At 33.1% G+C, this 15,773-nt stretch overlaps 1 protein-coding gene across 3 annotated transcripts in view; it reads right to left on the bottom strand.

The window, feature by feature from the left end:
* The window catches only part of LOC136027015 (protein slit-like), a 303,464-nt gene continuing 287,691 nt past the window's right edge, over nt 1-15,773 (bottom strand). For all 3 annotated transcript variants that reach the window (XM_065703919.1, XM_065703918.1, XM_065703917.1), the window contains 2 exons: nt 10,851-11,020; nt 1-218 (listed from right to left, as the gene is read on the bottom strand). In XM_065703919.1, coding sequence (XP_065559991.1) covers nt 3-218; nt 10,851-11,020 — 386 coding nt within the window. In that variant the 3' untranslated portion in view covers nt 1-2. The remainder of the gene's footprint in view (nt 219-10,850; nt 11,021-15,773) is intronic.

The following is a 15,773-nucleotide window of genomic DNA, read 5'->3' on the forward strand; positions in this document are numbered from 1 at the left end:
GTTCACTTACCAGTGTACCCTGGTGCACATTTACACAAATAGTCAGAGGAGCCTTGAGGCTGGAAGCAAATTCCATTTTGACAGTCATGCTGTTGACATGGTGAAGTTTGAGGGTATAGTAGAGACACCATGGGGGTAAGCTCACAATATTTGCCAGCAGTCTCTGGTGGACATTTGCAGTGGTATTCATTGATTCCGTCAACGCAGGTTGCACCGTTCTGGAGAAAAGGAACATTAATTTCATTTATAATGGTTAAGCATTAAATATTTTGGTAAAACAATTTTACGTTAATCAGTAGTTTTGATCAACGTCAACATAAACTACAAAATATAAAGCCAAAAAGAAACAAGTAGGTTGCATAAGGGTATAAAACATTATAGAATAAATTGTAACAGTATTAAGATTGTGTTTGGGGGCCTGGGCCCGTGCCAAGTACACCAGTTCACGAAAATGTGCGGCAGGGAAGCCGAATTTATTTTTCTAAAGCTAATGAGGGGTTACATTTATTTTGTTTCGATTTTCTTCAATTAAAATATTAAAGTAAGTTAATTCTCAATGAAAAAATGTGTATTTTTCAAAATCTAGAATGGGGCAATTGCCCCCTCCTTCCCACCCTTCCTGTTGCACCCTTTACATATACACCTCGTTAGGTATCTTGACCTATTAGCAAAATTGAGAAAGCAAACTATAGAGACTTCGGGTTATCTAAGACTAGTATTTTACCCCCTCCATGCTATTTTTGAATCCGCTAAATTCATATCAAGGACAAATTTCATATTAGCATTATTTTTCCTTCTATCTGTTAACAATACGGATCAATTCTCAAAACATTCTTAAATTTTAAATAGGCTTCAATGTAGATTAAACTCAAACGATAAGGAGGATTTCCTCTCTTTTCTTCCACTACACTTTTTAATTTCAATTTAAGAGCTTCATTCTGCTCTAGAGCATCTACCTTTTTATCTCCCAAAAGATCCATTAAAAGCTCCATTAGCCTCACAATTGTAAATAGATCGTTTTTGTTTTTAGTTGATATTTTTATCTTCTTCAAGATTGACTTAATAAGTGGGGTTAATTTACATATCTGAAAAGACCATTTTTTTTTCTGTTAGACATATAAAACATCTTTTGGATTAAATAATCACACCTGAAGATTGAAAATATTTATTATAATATATACCTTGGCATGTTTTTTGGACTTTGATTGTTGGATTTTGATTTGGATGTTGGTTTGTTTTGGATTTATTTTCAATAACTTTTTATGCAACAAAACACAAATATTAGCCTCGGAACTCGGAACGATTTTTTGAAAGTTAGTAAGTGTAAAAGTCGTTGTTTTCTTTGCCAAGATCATTTTGTCCCACGGACTTCTGTTAAAAGTACATTGTATAATAAAAATTTTGCATGCAAGTTACGTGGTAATGTTAATTGTAGAACAACCAATGTAATTTACCTATTAGAATGTAATAAATGCTGCCTACAATATGTGGGGGAAACAACTAATAATATATATAAAAGATTTTCTGGACATAAGACAACAGTTAATAATGAAAAAACTAATAACTATCTAGTTCAACATTGTAATAATGGTAAATGTTCCATATCAGATATAACTGTCACAATTTTAGAAAATTTAGAATTAGAAAATTTAAATAAAGAAGATAAGAATAATAGACTACGTAAACAGGAGGATTTCTGGATCCATACTCTTGGTACAGCTTATCCTTTTGGGCTAAATGACCGTGTAGCAAAATATGGTGACATTTCTCATGTTGTTGTTAAATGTATTGATGGTTTTATGGACCATCCTTCTTTTACTTGTCCTACTAAACGTAAAAAACGATCGAGAGGACATAGGAAAAATAATAGAAAAAATGAATTAGATGTACATATGCTTTCTATAGATATATGCCAGCTACTTGAATCTAGGGGTATGATTTCTGTAATAAAGTGTCTAAATAATTTATCCAAGAGGAATTTAATCAAACTTTTCTGGATTGTTAAGAATAATACAGCTCTTGATTATAATTTTAAAGTAATATGTGATACAATTTGCATTCTAACTAAAACGAAATTTATTTCAAAAAAGAAAAAGTTCGATAAGATTAGTAATAAGGATAACAGATTATATTTACCTATTAATTTTACTTGTAAGCAGATTGAAGATATTAATTTACCAGAAATTTTAAATCAGCGGCATGTGAAACAGGCCCTTCCTAGTAATTTAAATTATAATGATAGTCCAGTTTTAACTTATAAATTTTCAAAAACTATTGGGCAAATTATTTTTAATTATAATTTAATACTAAAAAAACTAGATAGTGATATAAATTGGAAACCGGTTTGTAATTGTAAGCAACTTGGCCCATTTGTAAATCCTACTTACAAACATGTTATAACAGGGGACTTGTCAATAATAAAGCAAGATGATCTTCAAATTATAATGAATAAAGGGGCTAATTTCCGTCTTTCTCATCATCTGAAACCATCGAGTGTTCTTGATGGCTTGGAAGATGATTTTGATTTATTTATTGATAAGTGGTGTAAGAAAGAGAATAAAAATAAAGAGAGTTTTCAAAGTTGGAAGAATTTAATTATTAGTAGAGTAAGAAATAAAATATATTCTAACTTAAAAAATAGTAACACTAAATCATTATTTTATAATGCGAAGATTAAACAAGCAATTGCTAATCTAAAGAATGAATTTGTAATTGTGCCAGTGGATAAAGCTAATAATAATTTTGCCATAATTTGTCAGAAGCTGTATTGTGATATCTTAAGAAGGGAGTTATGCACAACTAATGTTTACGAAAAGGTAAATATAGAGGATGAGAATTTAATTGAAAAGACTGAAGAAATACTTTTTAAAAATTTTAATATTAAAATAAATGACAATAATGAAAAGTTCCCTTTCCTATATTGGACTGTAAAATTTCATAAGAATCCCCCTAAACCACGGTTTATTGCTGGAGCAGCTAAATGTCCAACCCGCATTGCTGCTACTGACCTCTCTTTAATTTTAAAGGAAATTGTAAATGAACTTAAAACCTATTGTTCTGGTATTAAAAAATTTTCGAATTTTAATCCATATTGGAGTGTTAATAATTCACTGCAGGTGATAGATTCTTTAACAATGGTTTCAGCTAAAAGAATTGAGTCTTTCGATTTTGCGACAATGTATACTAATTTATCACTTAATTTAGTGTTTGATAATTTAAAAACTGTTATAAAGAAATCTTTCCTCTTATCTAGTAAAAGGTTCTTAAAAATAGACATTTATAATAAAAAAGCTATATGGACAAACTGCTTTAATACTACAGTTAACTTGAGATGTTACAGCTTGGATATGATTTTTGAGTTATTGGAATTTGTTTTATACAATACTTATATAAGATTTGGGGGTGATTTGTACAAGCAAATTATGGGAATTCCCATGGGGGGGGAATGCCAGCCCATTTATAGCTGACTTGTTTTTAAGTCAACTAGAATATAAATATATGATGGATAAGAATAATCCAATTAATTTAAAACATGCTTTGTCAAATAATAAAAGATATTTAGATGATATTTTGGTCTTAAATTGTAAGGATTTCATTGATATTTCTAAAAATATATATCCATCAGAGCTTATTCTTGAGCCTAGTCATGGCGCTGGTCATGAAGATCATTTCTTAGATTTAAATATTAATATTTGTGATAATTAAAACGGATGATTTTGATTTTGAAGTGATTAGTTTCCCATTCCCTGAAAGTAATATACACTCAAATATCACATATTCAGCGTTTTTCTCACAGTTACTTCGTTATGCAAGGATTTGTAGTAATTATATTGATTTTAAAAATAGATGTAAAATCTTAAGCCAAAAATTGATATCAAGAGGTTTTTCTGCAAATAAATTAACTTGGCAATTTAAAAAATTTAGTTTTCATTATAACGAACTTTTAAATAAATATCAAAAGAATTATCTAGAAATACTTAAAGAAATTTTTAAGTAATTTCGGAGGTTCGAGAAATGTTGTCACAGCGCCATTTATTTTGAATTGTGTTTCTAATTGAGCGGAGTTTCTAAAAAATTAGCCACATGGTAAAGATGAATTCTATAATTGTTTAGTTCATTCAGGTTTTTTGCAATGTGTTAATATTTGTGATTTGGTAAAATTTATAATATTTAGTTTACCTATTGTTGCTAAAGGGAGGGATATATTAACAGGATAAGCTTGTTTTTGGTTTTACTTGGTTGTTTTACATTTGCTGGGTTTTTTTTCATAGGCATGTATTTTGGGGGTGATACCTGACGCGGGGATGCCATGGATATTCTGTGGTAGCCACAACACTGTGCTGGGTAGAGAATTTAGAGTGGCGAAACCCTATATAGGCCAGTGTATTCTCCTGATGAGCCCTTATGTTGGGTGTTGCCTCTGAATTATTTGTCTATATTATTTTTTCTATTGTTTGGTAAATGACGACTTATACTTATTGACGACATGACTGCCTGTCCATGGATTATTCTTTATGGTTGATTGTGTGTGGCTATGCTGTTTGACCTATGTGATTGTATGGATGAGTAGGGTTAAGGCCTCATTCAAGTGCTGGTCTATATTAATCACTAATTTAAGAAAACAGTCTTCCTTTTCTCCTTCTGTCTCCTTTTTTTTTTTTTTTTTTTTTTTTTTCTTTTTTTTTTGTAGCATTGGTGATTTCTCTTTTCATTATATATATATGTCCATTTCCCATTATAGTATAGAAATTAACATGGAAGGAGTGCGTCAAGTTGCAGAAACACAATTAATTTGTTTTTCCCTGAAGCCTTTTTTTTTTTTTTTAATTTATGTTTTCAGGTGAACTTTTTTCTATGATATAAAAAAAAAAAAAAAAAAAAAAAAAAAAAAAAAAAAAAAAAAAAAAAAAAAAAAAAAAAAAAACAGTACCGCATTAGTAAATGACCTAAATCTCACTTTGATAGAATCACTTTTTTATAAGAATTTCTGTCACAAGGGGCGAGGGCGACCATGACATTTTCGCCTCATCTAAGGGTGACAACAGAAGAGGGCAAAGGGTTTACTCATTCGTGAATCCGAAATAATGCATAGTATTTTTTTTTTTTTTATTTAGTTGAACGTCTTCTCCAGAAAAAAAACGTCTTTACTTAAACCTTAACCTTAGACTCCTCTTCCCAGAAAATTCTACAGCCCAGCAATTCTGAACAAAAAAATTATCCCCAATATGTGTTCTCATTCCCATATTTCGGTTCTGTAACCTGCTGCCATGCTAAGTCTAGTTGATATATCCCTTTTTTTCGTGCCAGCCATGGAAATAACAATAAGTTAACCAAATCAACCTTATTCCAGAAGGAACAGGATATATTTTAAACCGGAATGAACAAAAATCCCTAATAAAATGAGACATACTTTAGACGGGGAAGTAGACGATGGTGTTGTGAAATAGAAAACTGAGGCGATACACGCTTCTGATAAGGGAATCACGGCCTAACCTAACACTCTCAGAGGAGGTTTATTTTAGTTTCTTCTCGTTTTGTAGATAAAGTAACATTATATTTTGACTATACCAAAAATTTACGCAGCATTTTTTTTATGACGGAGGTGCAATAATAAAAAAAAAACATATTTGATTCAAAAGTTTGAATAAAAAGTGTTCAAAATTAGGAGATGCGATTCCGGGGGGAGAGGCGAGACCCCCAGCCCCTCCTCTTACTTACGTTACTTGTGTAACAGATAGCGGTTTTTATGAGATGAGGTCAATAATGCACGCATCCTTTAAGGGACTGTAAGTTAAACCTATAGAGACTACAAATACAACCCTTAAAGTGACTGCAGCATTTTCTAGAATTAACAGATTTGCCACTAGATTTTTAAAACTTTTAATTTGTGTGGGGGAGGGGAAGACACTTGAAAAGCTATTTTGTTACTTGGTCCTATTTTTTGCGTCTGCAATTTACAAAGGTTCTTAAAGATTTGATTTTCTTCTCTGTTAACGGTGACTCTTCCTAGGTAGAACTAATCTCGTACATAAAAAAAAATGACATTTACCAAAGAAAATAGTTAAACAATCTCTGTTTGAGGATTAAATAGCGAACAAACCTATAACACTGTAACTTGTGTAAACAACCAATGCACAAGCATTGGGATTACGCCCCTCTTGACAAACATTTGAATTTCTCTGCCATTGTTTAATCGAAATAGGTAAACTTGAACTTTTGATAACTGTCATAAATTGTTCATTTATTTCTCTCGAGAATCAAACCTTGTTTTTTTTTTTATGCAGAGCTTTGTAATCATTCCGCGTTTTTCAGAATATTTGCCCTTTGAAACGCTTGTAACAAAAAAGAAATAAATACTGCAAAGTAGATAATCGAAAGAAAAGAAACCTTTGACGATTTAAAAAAAGGACTTTCCACACGCATATCCTTATTTCGCTATCAAAAAAGCAATAACTAATTTAGGCCTTTCTATCACCGAAAAAGATATCGTGCTGACGGAAACATCACGCAAAATGAAGACTTGACATGTACAAAAGAATCGCTTTCTTTTGCTAAAAAGATGGTGCAATTAATCACTGTCATAAGGTGGGAATCGAACATGGGGTTTAATGACATGTAGATTAATTGAGATGGAACAGCACCTATTCTAGCTAAGTTATGGCTATGGAAAATTCAAAAGGGATTATGATCGAAGACCAGTGGACAGGTAAGAACACGAATACTGAGAGTGACAAAAAACTGACAGAATGACAAAAACAGAAGGAAGACATTAACTGTACATTAATTGACATAAAGAAAAGGCCCTAAATGACAAAAACAGAAGGAATGCCTTAACATGAAGTTAAATGACCGAAAGACAAGACCTTAAATGACAAAAACAAAAGGAAAGCCTTAACTTGACATTCAATGACAAAAAGACAAGGCCTTAACTGACAAAAACAGAAGGAAGGCCTTGAATGACAAAAACACAAGGAAGCTCTTAACTTGACATTAAATGACAAAAAGACAAGGCCTTAAATGACAAAAACAGAAGAAAGGATTTAACCTGAAGTTTTTCTTTTATTTTTTTGAAGTTCTTGCTCATTACTATATGGGCAATAATTTCATTTTGTATGTATCTCAATTAAGAGAAATAAGTAAATTAGATTTAAATCTGATGAAGCCAATAGAAACTAAAATGGACGAAATGAAACTATATTGAAACGACAAAAGACAAAAATGAAACTCAAAAGCGAACAAATGATAAACAAAAGACTCGAGGTGTCTATATGTACTAACGACTTACTAGTTTAAAGGACATGCTCAACTTCTTCAAACTAAAACTTGTAATTATGTAATTTTTAGGGAGGGGGGTTTATTTAATAGCCTGGTACTTCTTAGAACTTTCCAGAGCATTCCTAAGAAACAATTTTAAGTTTCATAAAAATTTGCTGTTTTTAAAACGTAGGGAGAGTAATAGCTACCCTTTAATTCAAATGAATTCTTACTAAAATAAAAAAGAGGGTTTCTTTAACCAAACACATTTTCACAGACATCAGATAAAATCAATAATTGTTAGTCAATTCAAATAGCAAATCAAAAGAAAAGAAAATGAGATGGTAAACAAATTTAACTTAAAGTTCGAGATTTCTTGCTTTTTGCAATTTTTTTTTTTCTATATACAAACTTCAATCACTATCATTTGTCTAATCCTCTCGAATTCATTGTGTTGCGGAGCAACACTACTGCTTTCGTAGTTTTTTTTTTTTTTTTTTTTTTTTTTTTTTACCGTGATCAGCGACCTGTAGCTCCGAAGTGGTAAGAGCTAAAAATTTGAGATTTTTCAGAGGGAAGGGAAACGTGAAACAGAGTAAAAAAGTTCCAGAGAAGTTCCTAAAATTTCTAACAGTTTTCCATAAAAAAAAATAAAAACCGTTTTTTTCTTAGAGACTGCGTTCGATGTTTGGCGTCAAGTTAAGACGACCCTAGCTTCGGAAATAAACTTGTTAGAAATACAGTTATGCTGAACTCATGTAGAACTTTCATTTGTCTCTTCGAGAACCAGAGCACAAAATTCCGTAGCTCTTACAGATTTCCCGGAAATAATTCCGGAAAAGTCCATCTCGTTCCGATTTTTTTCGGAATTTTCTCAAATTTTCGATTTTGATGTTTCTTATATTTTTATCGAGTAGTGCTATGAAAAGTATGCAAGAAGAAGTGAAGTGTTCTATATACCAAGTTGCTTCGTTCTCTAAGAAATAATTTCCGAAGTTTCGACGTTCTAGAGGTAACTTCTGTTCTGGACCAGCTAGAATTTTTTTTCCAACGCGGTTCGACAGGTCTCGATCTCCTAACAACTGGAGCTTACAATAGTTTCTCCGAAATAAAATTCCTTCTGTGGGTTTTTCTATTTGGAAGTTTTGTCATGCCCTCGGGGCAATTTAAATTTTTTGGTGAATTTGGTTTGTTTTATATTTTCCTAGCTTAGACCATCAAAAGTTAAGCAGAAAACTATAAGACGTTATTTCCGTATCTCTTTCAGATTTCCCGGAAATGATTCCCGAAATGTGCGTCTCGAAACATAATACTTCGAATTGGCTTCAAGTTAAGACGGGCCCTAGTTTCGGAAGTAAACGTTTTAGAGATAAAATAATTATGAACTCATATAGAACTTTTATTGATCTTTTCGAGAACTGAAGCATGAAATTCCGTAGCTCTTACAGATTTCCCGGAAATAATTCCGGAAAAGTCCATCTCGTTCCGATTTTTTGGAATTTTCTCAAATTTTCGATTTTGATGTCTATTTTATTTTTATCGAGTAGTTCTATGAAAGTTATGCAAGAAGAAGTGAAGTGTTCTTTATACCAAGTTGCTTCGTTCTCTTAGAAATAATTTCCGAAGTTTCGACGTTCTAGAGGTAACTTCGGTTCTGGGCCAGCTAGAATTTTTTTTTTCTCGTTTATTTGTGGACCAGATGAACATTTTACCAAACTCAGTTTAGTAGGAGCTCGAAATAAAACCATATCAAAGATGCTTCAAGACAACAATCGAAGCCCCATTAGGAAAATGTCCTCTGAAGGACATAATGGAGACTGTTGCTCCGCAACTGTGCCCTAAGGAATAGGGCACAGTGCTGCAACACTTCCCGTTGCACAGGCAACGGAGGTCTAGTTCTTATCCTTTATCTAAACTTCATAATGTGAAGTAGATGACTCAATAGGAGTGACCTGACTCAATAGTAACTGACACTCTAAAAACGGAATATTGATACCAATAGATACATCAAAAGGATTGAATTTTTATACTGATTCCAAATGTATAAGTTTCACCAAATGTAGTCTTGACCATCAAATGTCACGAACCTGAGAAAATTTGCCTAATTTTCGCAAAAAATAGGGAAACACTCCCTAAAAGTCATAGAATCTTAATGAAAATCACACCAACAGATTCAACTTATCAAAGAACCCTACTGTAGAGGTTTCAAGCTCCTATGTACAAAATGGGGAATTTTGTATTTTTTGCCAGAAGAAAGATCACGGATGCATGTTTTTTTTTTTTTTTTTTTTTTTTTTTATTCCAGGGGTGATCGTACCGACCCAGTGGTCTTATAATATCGCAAAAGGGCTCGCAAAATGGAAAATAAAAGTTATAGCTTCCTTTTTAAGTGACAAAAAACTGGAGGGCGACTAGGCCCCGCCACGCTCATCTTCTTTTCCCAAAGTCACCCGATCAAAATTTTGATATGGCCATTTTGTTCAGCATAGTTAAAAAATCTAATAACTATGTCTTGGAGGATGACTTAATCCCCAATAGTACCCGGGAGAAGGGCCACAAGTTATGAACTTTGCCCATAGTTTACATGTAGTATTGGTTATTGGGAAATATACAGACGTTATCAGGGGGACTTGTCTTGTGAGGCGGGGGGTTACGCTGGAGGACCTTTCCATGGTAGAAGTTTTAACGGGAAAAGGGAATCTTCCAGCATTAATTTCAAAAAGATCAGAAATTAGATAAAAAAAATTAAGCTGAAAGTAAGGAGCAGCATTGTACCTTAAAACGAACAGAAATTAATACGTACATGAGCAGTTCCCTCCCTCGTCAATACCTCGCTCTTTGCGCTAAAGTTTTTTTTAGTACTTTCAAAAGAGGTATTTATTCTAATTAAACAGCCTTTGTGATTCAGGGGTCATTTTTAAGGAATTGGAACAAAATTCGAACTTTAAGAAGCCTTTTTAAAAGCACTAAAAACTTCAGCGTGAAGAGCGAGGTATTGAGGAGGGGACAACCCCTATCATATACGTAATAATTTCAGTTAGTTTTAAGTTTTAATGTAGCTCCTTACTTTCAGTTGAAAAAGAAAAGTTGTTTTTTATTTATTTAATATACTAAAGGGATAGGCAATCTGAACGTTTGCAATGACAACCTCTATAGCAGAGCTGGACCAAAGAAATTTTACTCAGAAATAGAATTTTATGTAGGAAAACAGTCTGACTTTAAACCCAGAGATACTTTTTCCAGCTCCTTATATTTACTATCTTTGACCTCCATCCTTTGCCTATTGCTTTTGAACTCCGTCACATTATTTATATTCTCATTGTAAAATGAGGTAGAAAATTTGAAAGACTACATTATAAGGTTAGCAATGAGTCCATTCATAATACTGCTTAAAATCGGCAACCCATTCCAAGTATCATCAAATAAAGATAGGTCATCAAATACAGGTGGTTAGGCAATGTACAACGTGGCCCTGGCAGTATGATATGGAGGCAATGCCTAAAGTGTTTCCTCTTGTCGTCGTAGAGGAAATCATTACAGAAGTAAATAGTTGTTTTTTTGTATAACAATCAAGAAGAAAATTAATGCAATCATACCTGACAAAGGTTATTCAAACAGTCATCCACGTTAATTGTACAGTTTTCTCCGGTGAAACCAACAGGACATGCACAAGTGTAGTGTGTGTAACGATCTATGCACTCAGCACCATTTTTGCATGGATTGTGCTCTTTTGCACAAAAAGGAATTTTCTTTTCACAGTAATCACCTAAAATTGATAACTATGTACATGACAGTAAAAATTAACTTTTAATTATAATTTATTTATTGTTTATATCATATCAGTTACATTTGGGTTTGTCTTCTAAAGGTATTTTTCAAAACAGCCCTCCATCAAGGGGCATAATTTTCTATGGGGGGACTACCCGTGCAGACCCAAGTTTGTCCCCCAAAGAAATTACGCCACTGCCTCCATCTCCCAAAAATATTTAACAGTAAATACTAACAATAAAAAAAAGAAAACTAGAAGAAAAATAAACATTATCAAACAGTTCGTGGAAACGAACTGTAATGCTGATTTTAAATATATAAGTTTCATCAAGTTTTCCCCCCAAAGATTTTGACGGAATTACGCCACTGCCTCCATCTCCCAAAAATATTTAACAGTAAATACTAACGATAAAAAAAAAGAAAACTAGAAGAAAAATAAACATTATCAAACAGTTCGTGGTAACGAACTGTAATGCTGATTTTAAATATATAAGTTTCATCAAGTTTAAACTTGCCCATCATAAGTTATGAGCCTGAGAAAATTTGCCTTATTTTAGAAAATAGTGGGAAACACTCCCTACAAGTCATAGAATCTTAACGAAAATCACACCATCAAATTCAGCGTATCAGAGAACCCTACTTTAGAAGTTTCAAGCTCCTATCTACAAAAATGTGGAATTTTGTATTTTTTGCCAGAAATTTTGTTTTTTTTCATGGGTGATCGTATCGACCCAATGGTCCTAGAATGTTGAGAGAGTGCTCTTTCTAACGGAAATTTAAAAGTTTTAGTGCCCTTTATAAGTCCCCCACAGTCCCCAGGGGAGGGGATGCAAGTAACAAACTTTGACCATTGTTTACATATAGTAATGGTTATTAGGAAGTGTACAGACGTTTTCAGGGGGACTTTTTCGCGTTGGGGTGAGAGTGGGTGGGGGAGGGGGCTACGTGGGAGGATCTTTCCATGGAAGAATTTATCATGAGGGAAGAAAATTTTCATGGAGGGAGCGCAGGATTTTCTAGCATTATTTAAAAAGAAACAATGAGAAAATAAATAAAAAAAAATTCACCTGGAAGTAATGAGCAGCATTAAAACTTAAAACGAACATAAAATATTACGTATAAAAGAAGGTTTTCTCCTCCACAATACCCTGCTCTTTATGCCAAATTATTTTTAATAATTTCAACTATTTATTCTATGGCCTTTGTGATTCAGGGGTCATTCTTAAAGATTTGGGATGAAATTCAAGCTTATATTGTACAGAGCGAGGTATTGGTGAGGGGGCAAACTCCCTCATATACATAATAAAAATACACAAATATAGAAGTTCGTTACGTAAGTTAATCCGTAAGGTACATATGTTTATTACTAACAAAAATGTTCGTACAAAAAATAAAAACATCTAGTTGCATTTTTAAGTAACCAAAAATTTGAGGGCAGCTAGGCCTTCTCCCCTACCTTTTTTTTTTTTTCAAAATCGTCCGATCAAAACTATGAGAAAGCCATTTAGCAAAAAAAATATTAATATACAAATTTCGGTTTAATTATTCATGTGCGGTGAGCCAAAATCAAAACATGCATTAATTCAAAAACGTTCAGAAATTAAACAAAAAAACAAGTTTTTTTTAACTGCAAGTAAGGAGCGACATTAAAGCTTGAGACGAACAGAAGTTTTTCCGTATATGAGAGGGTTGTCCCCTTCGCAGGGCCTCGCTCTTTACGCTAAAGTTTTTTATTGTTTTAAAAAGTAGAGCTGTGAGAAAGAGTCAAACTTTAGCGTAAAGAGCGAGGCGTTGCGGAGGGGAAGTCCTCTCACATATGGAATAATTTCTGTTCGTTTTAAGTTTTAATTTCGCTCCTTAATTAGAGTTTAAAAAAACTTGTTTTTTTTTTATTTAATACATATAGGAGATAGAATAGATTCTGGTTTATTTTTCTACGCACCAAAATAGCATGAATTTAAGAAACGTAATATATACAATGTCATAAAATTTAGCAAGTAGGGTAAAAACAGGTCCATAGACGTCAGTTCAGATGTATATTGTGTATATCATTCATATTTGTATCTTTGTAATGGCCAGCCATTACAAAAAAAAAAAAAACAAAGAGAGATAAAACATCAAAAGAGACTATGGCCAGTCGAGAGAACTCTCGCCACAGTATTGTTTGTTGTTTTTCATTTAGTTTTTTCTTTCTTTGATGTGTATCTATATGTTAATCATGTTATATCATATATGTTAATCATGTTATATCATATGAAAGAAACGTATATGATATGATATCATCATATCATATGAAAGGATCTTCTTCTGATATTGCTCAGTAGAACACATCACCTTCAAACAAACTGATGACCTAAGAATAAACCTTTTCGCATTTACGACCCCCCCCCCCCTCACGAAAAAATAAATCCTCTTGTATCAAAGGAACATCCAGAGAAACGATTCCTTGCTTAAAATGATTTAGTCCCTTGCTATCTCATCATTCGGAGCTAGCTTTGTATTTAGTTATCCTCAAATTTTTTGTTAAGAAGAAGTGTCGACAAAAAAAGAACTGTTAATAAAAATAATTCACAAATATATATAATCTAAAAATTTAATTTCTTGCGTACTAAGAAAGTGACGTAATTTAAATTTAATATACACAATAGTATAAAAATTAGCAAAAAGAATAAAAGAGGTCGATAAATGTCACTTTAGGGACGTCCAGTCTAAGGAAGAAGTGTAGATTAGAACCTTAGTGCAGTTAGCGGATCTCTCATCCGTCAATAGAAAGTGCTAGCAAGTACACATTCAAATAGAAATAACAGTAATAAATGTTTAATTCATTTTTAAATACACAAGGTATTTACCAGTTATGTGACTAACGTCTGTTACGACAGAAAAAAATCTAAAAAAACGAAACCAGGAAAAACAAAAACAACATTAGTTTTTCTATTCTCGTCTACTTCCTTCTACTTCATTGTCAACTTCATCCATTTTATGATTTTTCTTAAATAGAAATTGCAAATTAAAAACAAGAGAAAAAAATGGCCTTACTAACGTAAATCTTAACGCCATATTTTGAGATTTTAAAAATTTTTCATTTACTTGGAATTAACTGGATGGGAATAAGATAACTTAAAAGCATATTTAATATTTTTTAAGGAGAAGAAAGGATGAGGCAACTCCCTTAGGTTATTAGGGTAAGGGAAGAAATGGTGATGTGGGATAGGGTAGAGACTACTGAATAAAACTCTACCTGACCCATACCATGCAGCCTATTCGCAGAAAAGAGATTTTAAAGCAACACAGGAATTCCGTGGTCACTTATAAACTGTCAGATTTCTCCAAAAAATGATCTCTCATTACTTTTGGCTCATCAGTTGCGTTCTGTTCATGGTTTCCACTATCCCCAAATTTACAAGGACTTTCCCGAAAATCTCGCAAAAACTTAGCGGCAAAAACGCTTGGGCATAGGAGCGTCAAAGCTTTGAATTTGGACTGTATGCACATCTGGAATTTTGAATTTAAAGGAGTAAGAAAAGGCCAACCTTTTTCCACTTCAAATGGCCTTCATGTATAAACGCTTCATAGAAGCAAAACAATTGTTAGTTTTATATTCATGTGCTTCAATATGTTTAAACATAATAGCAATGTCGGTGTACAATTCAACCTTACTCTCCTTTTTAGGGCATTTCTAACACCATCATACAAAAAGCAAAAATTAGAGGGTTGCCGGCTTTCAACGATCGAGTACCACGTTGGGTAAAACTGTTCGAAGCATGGGAAGAGCAGGCACTTGGAGATGTACACTAGGGAGCGGAGAATTGGTAGCCCTTTGGCAAGAAGGGTCATTTTTTCTGCCAAGTCCCTTTCATATATAAAAACGAAAAAAGAGACGTGCCACGGAAGAAGATGGATTTTGTTCACATCTAATGTCAGTAAAATAGAGCAAAGTTGTAATATCTCAAGAGGAAAGTAGGAATCCCTCAGGAGAGAAAGATGGTCTGGTCTTTCCCCATAAACTATCCGGTTTTAATGAACTGGCATTGACCCTTTCTCTCACACGATCAACAAGTTCCCTCGCTAAACCAGAATAGAACAAATGCAATCTTTTCAAAAAAGATTAGCAATGAAAGGTATATTTTCCCACGGCTCTATCTTATTTATTTGTTAATTATCCATATTTTTTAGGGGAAAATGGGAAAATAAATTTAGCTCCATATTATCTTTTTTAGTTGCTATTACTTTTAGGCTCGTATAAAGCAATGCTAGCCAAAATCAGTTGAAATAACCGTGAACCGTGCAGAGGTGAAACTGACCTATTCCGTAAAACGAACATTCAGGGGTAGATCTAGAGCAAAATCTCGGGGGGGAAGGGTCAATGCGACAAGGGCGTTAAATAAGCAAAATATTGAGGGGACCCAGTGTGACAAGGGTGCCAATAATTGACCAGATTGACGAATTTATTTGTAAAAAGAGTGATAAACAGAAAAACAAGGATTAAAGGCTCAAGGAAATATTTGGTGAGAGGTCAGGGTCACCTCCCCGCCCCATGGATTTGCCATTTTGGTGAGAATTAAGAAAGAAAATCATTACTAGTTTCGATTTAGATGTAACAATCCTTTGACTGGAAAAAAAATGACTGTTTTTGGTACATAGTGGGCTCTATAATATGGAGTTTAAAACATGGAGTTTATGCACATGAATGTGGAAAATGTTCTTAAACAACTGAGATATTAAATAAAGGTTGGGTTTTGGTATAACGGGGT

This window comes from Artemia franciscana, chromosome 5, assembly GCF_032884065.1.
Source record: "Artemia franciscana chromosome 5, ASM3288406v1, whole genome shotgun sequence".
NCBI lineage: Eukaryota > Metazoa > Arthropoda > Branchiopoda > Anostraca > Artemiidae > Artemia > Artemia franciscana.